This window comes from Hemibagrus wyckioides, linkage group LG05 (assembly GCF_019097595.1).
Source record: "Hemibagrus wyckioides isolate EC202008001 linkage group LG05, SWU_Hwy_1.0, whole genome shotgun sequence".
Classification (NCBI taxonomy): domain Eukaryota; kingdom Metazoa; phylum Chordata; class Actinopteri; order Siluriformes; family Bagridae; genus Hemibagrus; species Hemibagrus wyckioides.
This window is the reverse complement of record NC_080714.1, coordinates 7,099,049-7,110,677: the sequence shown is the minus strand read 5'-3', so window position 1 is coordinate 7,110,677 and position 11,629 is coordinate 7,099,049. Positions and strand designations below refer to the sequence as shown.

Sequence of the window (11,629 nt, the reverse complement as noted above, 5' to 3'; positions counted from 1 at the left end):
CCTGAATTCAATGATTTGGAGGGATGTCCCAAACCTTAGTGTATTTTGAACATGGCATTAGAAAAATATATACTAAACTAAATCATTATAATTATAATAAACCTATCCTAAAATATATATATATTTTAAATTACAGTAACCATCTAATAAGATATTTATATTTCCAATAAAATACAACTAGAGCATTGAATAACATTATTAAACTCAAATAGAGATGCAATACAATACTACAGTACACACTGGGAAGAGGGGAAATGATGAGATGCTAAATTATGAGAAATTAGGGATCTCTAAATAAAAACAAGTGTATGAGAAGCTCTGTTTGTGATGCCGCATCCTCTCACACGTGAACACACTGATCGTTGGCCCTGCGCCCAGCCTAGGCTACACCTCAAATCACATTTCCACGCGATGTTTACTATGTAGTACGGTAATGTGCGGTTTGGGACGCAGCCCGTCTGTCCCTGCGTCGGCTGTTCGGCACAGCGCGCATCCCTCCCTCCCTCCCTCCCTCCTCTGCGCTCCTGATCCTCTTATCCACTGAAGAAGCGGATAAAGATGGATGTAGTCAACCAGGTAGGCTTCCCAATTGCATCTTAACGAATTACAATCCAACGTGGTTTTTATTTCTGCGTTGATTTTCTAGCGTGGTGTCGAATTGCGTCGCAAATAATCTCGGCTTCGAGCAAGGGGACGTTTTAAAGGGCATTTGAAGGGAAATAGGAAATGATAGCGTTATATACAATGCACTGATCCTGGGATGGATGTCGTGTTTGTCGTTGCAGGATGTCGAAGGCAAAATAAATAAATAAATAAATAAATAAATAAAAATTCCTGCGTCGCTTTATCACGAGACATGATCGTGTATCCTGAACACTGATGTTACGCGCTGCCTTTTGCGCAATTCATTATTCGTGTTGATGTTTTTTTTTTTTTTTTGACCGCCGATTTTTATCTGCCTGGCTACAGCAGACTGTTGGTGTTGTCAAAAATAGCTTCGGTCAGTACTACAGCCGCAGCATTTCTGCGCAACCTTGACGTTTTTTATCCTAAAGATCACATTTATATCCTTCCCCGCAGCAGGGATGCGCAATGAAGCCTTAAAATACCAAAACTGATCTGTTATTTTTTTAGGGGGGGGTGGAAAAAGCGGTACGTCCCAAAACGCATACTGCGTACTGAAGCGTAGTATTCTGACGTCTCTAATTTGCATAATATGTAAATTAAAAAAAAAAAATATGCATAAACGACGGGTTTTGATTGGATGATCTGCTTTACGGTTGAGCAAGATAGATAGATAGATAGATAGATAGATAGATAGATAGATAGATAGATTAAGCAGGGTGGCCATATAGTACAGTACAATTACAGTTCAGCGGTCTCTCTGCATTGCTGCATTCTCTCACACATGGATACTAAAGCAGCACATCCATCCATCTATAAGCATTGTTTTGCTGCAGCCAGCAATTGTTGGCCTTTTGCGCTCTCTCCCAGAGGAAATGTTCACATAAGCAGCTTTACCTAAGTCTAATGCTTAGGAAGTGTCTGCTCTGTCTGCCGCACTCCTGTTGTACTGTTGCAAGGCCAAAATCCCTGTCTACTTCCCGAGCATCATGCTGCATGATAACACAATAGATTGTAGTATAATGTATTCCGAGTTTGGGTTTAGAGTAAGCTGTTGAGATTTCTTTGGTATAGATTTTTCTCTCTTTTACATAATTATATAATTGTGCATTTTGTACATATGTAATGTTTACGGATGTAATGTAAGTATGCCGTGCGTGTGTTTTTGTACAGTTGGTGGCCACTGGGCAGTTCACTGTCATCAAACAGCCGTTAGGATTCATCAAGATCCTACAATGGGTGAGTGAGTGAATGATTCCCTGTCACTAGACTGAATCCAAAGTTAAAGCATAAATCTTAGAAAATATCACAAATCATATTTAAGCAGTGTTCACACTTTCTCTTGCCATTCGCTGTACTATAAAGTTGGCGGTAGATGTTCCTAAAACTGGTTTCCATGGTAATAACACTTATCAGTCTGTGGTGCCACCAGCATTCCATATCTAGCTTTTCTCACCACTAAAATGAAACATTCTGGTGGGAGTGTATAAAATTCAGCAGTGCATCGTATTTTATATGAGATGAAGGAGAAGCAAGTGCACTCTTTATCACGGATCACTTGTGCTCTACTGCCATCAATCCCATTGGGAGTTGCTCCATATTTGCCAAGTCGCTTCATATTTGCATAAAATCGATCTTCTCTTGACTTGATCACGTCATTAGACACGCTCACATTCAGTCGGATCTGATTGATGTCGCTCATGTCACCGGAAGTCAGCAGCTCTCGATAAAAACAAATGATGCTTATGGTGCTGTAAGCATTATTATTATGGTTATGATAATTATTGCTGTAAATTGCTGTATGTGTGAATGCAGCATTAAGATGCACACAATGCTCACTTGATTGAATGAATGAATGAATGAGTGAATAAATAAAACTGGTTGGTTATGACCAGCAGTTCTTGTATAACTGGTATATAATGTGAAGATAGATCACACTGTATAGGTAAGTAGGCATGTAGGTAGGTAGGTAGGTATGTAGGTAGATAGATAGATAGATAGATAGATAGATAGATAGATAGATAGATAGATAGATAGATAGATAGATATATGAAGAATGATCATTGATTATCTCTTATTAATCTGATTATATATTGAATATTCATCTTTCAAGCCAAGCTCACATCTTTCTTACTGAAGACTAGACCATTATACACAGAACTGGAAACATCTGAACCTGTAATCTAACTCATGATGACAGACCCGGCGACGCTTTCCATTACATGCCACGACGATTTCCTCTTCGGCATCATCAGAAAACATCACTCAAATGTCATTTGAATAGCATGAATAAGTCTAGTGTGCATGACAAAGCAATTAGTAGGCCATTATGCATATAATAATAACAAGTTCAGCCATCTGAATATTGTGACAAAATAAAGCTGAGCTCAGGGAGCAGGAGTCTGAAACAAGCTGCACTTCTTTATATCCAGCCAGGGAATATTAACTGCTTTGTTATGTTAGGAATATTACATTTATATAATTTATATAATAGGAAAATAATCAGCGACAGTGATGGAGATACTGTTATCACCCTGAGGTGATTATTTTCCTATAACTTTTTGTTATTGTTCATTTTAATGGCGGATATAAAGAGCTGTATCCTCATCAGCTCCTCTTTTCTTGTCTCTTGAAGTTAATAAGAGATAAGTCCCAAACATCCTTTCCTGAAGACTTTCCTATGGTGGAAAACCTACAGGTTAATCATACATAAACTTACATAGTTACAGCTTTACCTGTGATTGTTACAAAATTTTCAAACACTGGAGTCTTCCAAAAATGAAGAAAATGAAAATTTCATCCATATGAATGGTTACACATTTCTTTTTAAATCCGCTGATATGGAGTATCAACTATAAAGGTTTCTGTGTAAGTCGTTACTGTAGAAATGCAAGTGTTTTACATCGATTGAAACCTTGCAGCCAAGACTTTTGTCAGAGCTGCTGTTCTAGAAAATGAATCAGTGTAATTTAATAGTAAAACAGTGTGCATTCAGACCTCAGATGTATCTACAAGCTTACTGCCTACTATCGAGGAACGTCATGTCACACAATGTTGACTTTGGATTTAAGCGTCTTATTAAGTCTTGCATGATATGATAGCGGATTGACTGAGGAGCAGTATCAAGTCCAGTGCTGCTGTCTGTCAGTTTAATGTAACCATAAATTGTCATTTTAAATGAACTCTAAACACCAGGCAGTGCCTTTAGCTTTAAATATAGAAATAGGACTCCATGTGCCTGCTAATAAGGCTGCGAGGTCAAATCCCAGCCCTGTCACACAGCCACTGTTAAGACTTTTGCCATGACCATTAACAACTCCGCGGCACCTTAGCATCTTTGTAAGTTTTAATCATCTAGCAACAAGCTCTATATAGTGGAATGACTTAAAAGGTCAAATAAACGTTGGTGGTCTGCTAGGCTTTAATTATTAATCCCAACACTGATTGTGAGAATGCTTGCTGTGTGTGTGTGTGTGTGTGTGTGTGTGTGTGGCTGCACAGCATGAGTATGCAGGTTTGGGGATAAGGAGAAATTGGTGACTCATTCAGGCTTAAAAATAACAGTGTTTAGGCAAAGCTATTTTTAGGATGTTAACAAATGATGCAACTGCACATGATAACGATCACGTCAGTGATTTTGGAACTGAACAGTTGTTTTTTTGTTTTGTTTTCTGAACAATTTCATTTCTGTATTAGTTACTGAGTCTATATAAAAATCAGTTTTCCTAGTACATACTTATATGGGTCTGATTTTATGTGTATTTTGACCTCATGCATAAATTACTGAAAACATACTCATAATTGACATAAACCAAATCATTAGATTATTTTTTACAACATAAAAATGGCATGTCAAATAATTTGCCATTTAAAAAAAAATAATAATAATAATAAAAAAAAATTATATATATATATATATATATATATATATATATATATATATATATATATATATATATATATATTTATATAATATATAACAACATTTTTTTAATCTTTTTTTCAGTCATTGTATATAAATACATTTTGTTGGAATTAAAAAGAAAAAATCTAATGTATTTAGAAAAAAATTAACATATATAACATATTAACATATAAAAATATTAACATGTAGATCTAAAATATTTCCTTTTGATCAAACTAGAAAATATAATTTTTTTCTATAACAAAATATTACTAAAATAATATATATTATTAACTGCTAAAAAAAGGGTCCTCATTGGAGATTCTATTGCTTTCTAGAACATCCTAGAAAGCAATAGAAATCAGGATAATGATTCTTGTTATATAACAGTAACAGGCTCAAATGATTGAGAGGTGATTTACATCCTAATTTTTCCTAACATCCTTCAAAAAAAATGTGTGCGTGAAAGGAATATATCTTTGCTTCAGTGTTATGTCTGTTATGTGACTCTACATTACTATTAATGTTAATAACACAGACCACACACAAGCTTAAGAGCTGGTGCTAATACAGGGTTAGTATGAAGGTTTTCACTGTTTGTTAGTGAGCAAAACAAGTATGGGTAAGTGTGAGCTATGCCATCTGCCTTGTCTCTATGGAAACTATAAAGTCTAGAGTCTGTCACCATGGCATCCAGTCGTCCTCGGATTCTTGTTATTTTTTTTGTGCTGGAATGAGTATGCTGAATTAAGTAAAAGTACTGCTTCAGTACTGCATTATATACAATCTAACTAGCACATAAGGAATATTTTTTTAAGTATATTTTTTTAAAACCTATGCTGAATTGAACACCGCCTCCGCTATCATCAGTATATAAAGACAAGTAACGTAATCTGGCTAGCGAATGTAATTTAGGCAAAAGGTGTTTCAGTCGAATACTAGGTTTCTGGCTGCATAGTAACATAGTAAGCTATCTAGCTAAGATGCCTCTTACATGTTCTCCTGATAGTTAATGATAAGGTGTAGTTAATCACAACCAAGTACAGTAAGTTTAATAATGAGCTTTCATACAGTAAGTATCAAAAGATCTGGCAAGGTAGTTCAATTTACTCAGCTAAGTTGTCTTTATTTGTTACATATACATTACTGCACAGTGAAATTCTTTCTTTGCATATCCTATCCTTGGGGTCAGAGTGCAGGGTCAGCCATGATGCAGCACCCCTGGAGCAGGGTGGGTTGGGGGCCTTGCTCAAGGGCCCAACGGTGGCAGCTTGGCAGTGCTGGGGCTTGAACCCTGATCTTCCAATCAACGACCCAGATGTAATTATAGCCAATATATGCCTTTACATTGAACCATGTACTCAGGTCCTGTAGCAAGATTACTTTCAGCTTGTTACAATCCCAATGTTTTTCTATATAGATTTTTATGACACATGGTGTTGCTTCTGTACGTTCCATACGCTTGCAGTGCTGCGTGCGATGAAATGATGTTCAATTTTAATTTATGTGTAGCTGAAATACCAATAATTAACTGGATAGTCAGGCTCCACTGGCAATACAGCTGTCTAATTGTCTATCCTGTCTAATTATTCGTCTTTGAGCCAGTAATTATCTACTCAAATTAGAGAAAGATTATAGTCTACAAAAGCTGACTAAAAGTCTTCTGGAGTAATCTTTGTGATCTTGCCTCGCCCCCTGTCACATATGAAACCAAACACGGTCTAACTCCGGCAATCACAGCATCCATAACTGTGAAACTGGAGATCAGATTATGTAATGAATTGCACAATGGAGATGTCATTTAGGATGTGGTAGCTTAGTGGTTAAGGTGTTGGATTACTGATGTGGGTTCAAATCCCAGCTCCACCAGGCTGCCACTGCTGGGCCCCTGAGCACGGCCCTTAACCCTCAGTAAAAGAAATGAGATAAAATTGTACGTCACTCTGAATAAGGACGTCTGCCAAATGCCGGAAATGTAAACGTAATATTGTTAATTAAGAGCCCACCTTACAAATAGCAAGATAAAATGAACCATCAGCTTTGGATATAGTCAAATTAGTGTGTATTTGGTTAACCCTCATTTATTTGGCACTAGATTTTATCTTCCAAAAATCTTCCAGATCTGTAGTCTTCATATCCCTCCACTGAGAAACGAACAGGAACCGTTTACTCATAAAGATGAAATGAAACTCACGTACAAGGGAAGCCTTGAGGCGCGTCTTTAATTCTGTCAGTAAATCGTTGATATTATTAAAAGGCTTTAGAACGAGACAGAAAGGCTTTGTAAGGTTATCTGTGGCTTCTGTTTTCAATTTGATCTACATTCAGTGTAGCACTAATACATAACCCAAAAATCCTTCCCTCGGATAAAGTAGTTCCATCACTGAAAGGACAAATTACAGCAATTCAGAGCTGATTTCATGACATTTTGTTTAGGGACAGCCCCAATAAGTGATTAGGGTTATTTATTCTCAGTATAGGGACATGGAAATTTTGCCTCTGGTAATCACACGTGTGCTACAAATGAGGTAGATAGAAACCATGCTGGAATGTTCCTAATAACTGGTAAGGTACTGCATTTATTGGTATTTTTGTCCCCATATTATTGTCAGTTCTAAAGGAATTGAGCTGTGATAATTTTCAGCTAGATCGACTCAAGCATCATGAAGACAGGTTATTTTTTCCCTCCCTCGCTTTCGCTCCTTGGTGTGTTATTCTCGCCTTCCTCCACACTTTCGTGTTCTCTCCTTCTCCTCCTCCACCCCCACAACTACAATCACTTGAAAACGTTAATGGCCTGATTGCAATTCCAAGTCGAGCCCGGCTAGTTAGGCTTGATGGAAGGCAAACCGAACTGCTTTGGGCTGTTCCTTCTCCCTTTGGGTGAAGCATGTGACAGGAATGTGTGATCTTTTTTTTTTTTTGCATGGTGAGAGGGAACGTGATCAGACGTGTGCTCACGCTGTGTGTGTAATGCCAGTGTAAGACCGTGTGTGTGTGAGTGTGTGGTTAGCGCAGTGTGTTCAGCGACAGATGGTGAAGCACCTCGGTAAGTTTAATAGTCAGATTTTCCATTCAATCAGATAAGGGGTGAAGGGAGGGGCAGTAAAAATATTCTGACTGACTAATCTCTCACTGTGTGTCTCGAATAAAAAGGGATTAATATTACAGCGTAACGGTGGGCAGAAGCATGCCTACAAGCATCGGTTTATCTAAAGCCTCCAGTAGCGAGGTGCTCGGGTTGCCATTTGTTTATTATGTAAAGGCATTTCAAATACGTGACTTTGTTTATTTTAATGGAATAATGTTAATGAAAGAATTAGTATTCACTCCTCAGTACCTTTTCAAATTCACACACACACACACACTCCCAAAGTGCATTAATAGGAAAATTGTACAACTTACATTTAAGTTATTCTCACATCTGAGCAATTGAGGGTTAAGGGCCTTGCTCAAGGGCCCAGCAGTGGCAGCTTGGTGGTCCTGGGATTGAAACTCACAACCTTCTGATCCAAAGGCCGTTGCCTTAAACACTGAGCTACCACCATCATTTATTTATGTACTTAATATACTTATATACTGATTGTATTTACCATTAATTCATTCACCTCTGTTTATTTCTGCCAGTTTTTCGCCATCTTTGCTTTCTCCACCTGCGGCTCTTACTCCGGAGTCTTCCGCTTGAGTGTGGAGTGTAAGAACCGCTCGGAGAGTGACCTGGACATCGATGTTGAGTTCTCCTACCCATTCAGGTCAGGGTTATGGCACTATTAATAGCTGCCACAGTAATTATTAATGAATGTTTGCATTATTATTAACATTCTACTGGTGGATGGATCATTCTGCTTGGTCCAGTCTGTTTTTATTTAGCACCAGAAGTCAGTATAATGGAATAATGTTATTGGATATCAGGTGTATATGTGAGAGGATCACTACACAGAAATGTAACTACCTCCTTCTGCACACATATATGGATGAGTGAATTTCAGATGAAGTTATAAATAAGGGCTGTATATATTTTGTAGTATAAATTAAGTGGCTCCCAATTCTCCCCAAAGAGATTTGCAATAATTATGTAAACAGATGAGGATTAAGGGTCTTGCTCAAGAACCCAACAGTGGCCCTCTTGAACTCATGACCTCCTTTTAATGAACACGGATCCTTAACCTCTCAGGGATGTACTGCTTAATTACACACAAGCCTACACCCGGTCACTGAAGAGCCTCGGTCCTTAACCTAGCCCTTAAATACACTTTGAACTTATTTTCTCTTTTAATTACCACGAAAACATGGACTCTACCTTCTGTAGACGCATCACAGAGTAAACAGTAAGAACACACACCAACACATTCACTCTTTCTATATACAAACAGACTCCATCAAGTGTGGTTTGACGCGCCCTCATGTAAAAGTCCCGGGCCGGAGCGCCTGTTCCTCGAAGGTGACTACTCTTCCTCGGCTGAGTTCTTTGTCACTATCGGGGTTTTCTCCTTCCTCTACTCTATGGCAGCTCTGTCCGTCTACATCTTCCTTCTTGAAAAATACCGTGAGGGAAACCGTGGTGCACGGATCGTAAGTGTTCTCAATCACATCACATCATTCTGGGTTTCATTCACTCTTTAATGTATTCCTGTATTAAATATGTTTTGTATTACAGTATTTATGAACTGAGCAGAAGAAGCAGGTAGCAGGGATCTAAAGCAAAACTGTTCATTGTTTGAACTCTTTAAGCTCTACGATGGTATCTAATACATTCTGTTTGCCTCTGTTTAAATCATCAGGATTTTGTGGTGACGGCTATTTTCACCTTCTTTTGGTTGGTGAGCTCATCAGCATGGGCTAAAGGCCTCTCGGATGTTAAGGAAAACACCGACCCTGATGAGGTTATCAAGTTAATACCAGCATGTAGGCATGAGGAAAACCGCTGTAAAGAAGTGCACGAGCCCATTGTTTCTGGTCTAAACACGTCTGTGGTTAGTGCTCTGTTTGCCATATTTTCTGTTGTATTTGTTTACAGTGTGTTTTCAATTTTGATACTTAGATGGGTTGATGGATGAGTAGTTGGGATGGATAGATGTATAAATGAATGGTTGAATAGATGGGTGAGCGGTGAAGTGGATGGATGGATGGATGGATGAATATATGGGTAAATTGTAAATTATAAATTGAATAGATGGGTAAGAGGTGAAATGGATGGGTGGATGGATGGATGGATGGATAGGTGAATGGGTGTTTAAATGGATGTGTAGATGAGTGGTTGGACAATATTTGGTGAAATGATGCTTAAATGGGCTGATGGATGAGTGGTTAGATGGGTGGGTTAGTGTTGAGATGGATGGATGGATGAATGGATGGATGGATGAATGGATGGGTGAATGAGTGTTAGGTGGATGTGTAGATGAGTGGTTGGAAGATATTTGATGAAATGGATGTTTAGGTGGGTTGATGGATGGATTAGTGGTCAGATGGATGGATGGATGGATGGATGGCTGGATAGTTGTTTGGAATTGATGGATAGTGAATTATTGGTGATATGAATGGCTAGTTGGAATGGATGAGTATTTGGATGATATTTGGTGAAATAGATGGTAAGATGGTGGAGTGGCTGGGATGGATGGATGGATGGATAAGTTTTTGGATGATATTTAGTGAAATGGATGGTAAGATGGTTGAGTGGATGGTATAGATAGATGCATAGATGAATGGATGGATTGATGGATCGATGGAATGGATGGAGTTTTGGATGATATTTAGTGAAACGGATGGTAAGATGTTTGAGTGGCTGGTATGGATAGATGGATGGATGGATAGATGGAATGGATGGCTTAATGGATGATTAGTTAAATGGATAAATGGGTCAGTAATAGATCATTTTCTTCCACTGTCCTGCAGGCGTTTGGCTTCTGTAACCTGGTGCTATGGGCAGGCAACCTCTGGTTTGTGTTTAAGGAGACTGGCTGGCTCGGTGCTTTTGCTGGCACCTACGTGCCCTCGGGAGGAAAACAACCAGCACCAGACACCTACGGCCAGGGTGAGTGAATAAACTGAAAACACACTGGCTAGAAATGAAACAAATGAAAGGGTGAGCCAGGAATATCTCATTCCTTGGTCAAGCAGTTAAATCACCTAATTGATTTTGTGGCTATACTGTATATTTTGTGGTTATAATAAGTCTTAACAATAAATGTGGTCAGGGTTGGTTAACTGTGGATGAACTGTAGGGGTCAGATATGCAGTATATGATCCTCATAAGTCAGGATTAGGTGCAAGAGCAGGTTATATGTGACTATACATGACATTCTGTAATCATTACTGCCTTCTCTGGTAGCTGGTTATGGTCAGGACCCTTATGCTGGCTCCCAGGGCGGGTATCAACCCGACTACGGGCAACAAGCGGGCGGATACGAGGGAGGAAGCTATAACCAGGGAGGATATGATCAGGGTGGACCGACCTCCTTCTCTAATGAAATATGAGTAAATTCACACAGAACAGCAGCTCTGCGCAGGTGAGTGGACATTTCCAAAGGTCAAGGGACTAAGGTTTGCATTTGTCTTGCTGTCAGATACCGACTTTCATGTAATTAAAACAACTATCCTGACCTATTATACTTTATATTATTGTACTTTATCACGAACGTCTTTAGCCTTATTGATGGTGCATTAATAAATATCAGTGTGTTTGCATGACCTGTCATTTCTGCCTGCAGAGCACAGGAGAGAGTGGTTATATAACCAAGGAGAAAGGAGCCTGCCTATTACCCATGATCCCACACTCCTCTGTTACCCTGTATGAACAACGTGTGTACAGTCTGAGGGAGGGAGGGAGGGAGGGAAAGAAGGGAGGGGAGGGTACATGTGGGAATTTGGGACAGGGACGTTCATCATATCCAGTGGGAAATGTGCTTGTCTAAGAGAAACAAAAGGCTGTAAACTAAACAAATTTTTTTTTTCCCTTGTTGTCGAATTCTCTGCGGGAGACATTGACGAAATGTCTATTTTATTAAAGACCAAAAAAAAAAAAAAAAAAAAGAATTATAATATGTTCTAGATATAGACATGGGTTTGAATGGACGATAAAAATGTTAAAGTACCCCTGAACTT

The 11,629-nt window shown here is 38.7% G+C and overlaps 1 protein-coding gene across 1 annotated transcript; it reads left to right on the top strand.

The window, feature by feature from the left end:
* The first annotated feature begins 484 nt into the window (after positions 1 to 484).
* sypb (synaptophysin b) lies at positions 485 to 11,560 on the top strand. The gene is made up of 8 exons (XM_058388690.1): positions 485 to 576; positions 1,798 to 1,863; positions 8,156 to 8,280; positions 8,902 to 9,100; positions 9,310 to 9,501; positions 10,421 to 10,559; positions 10,857 to 11,034; positions 11,236 to 11,560. The coding sequence occupies exons 1-7, from the start codon at positions 559 to 561 to the stop codon at positions 11,000 to 11,002; spliced, it is 885 nt and encodes a 294-aa protein (XP_058244673.1). The 5' UTR covers positions 485 to 558; the 3' UTR covers positions 11,003 to 11,034; positions 11,236 to 11,560.
* Positions 11,561 to 11,629: the final 69 nt, after the last annotated feature.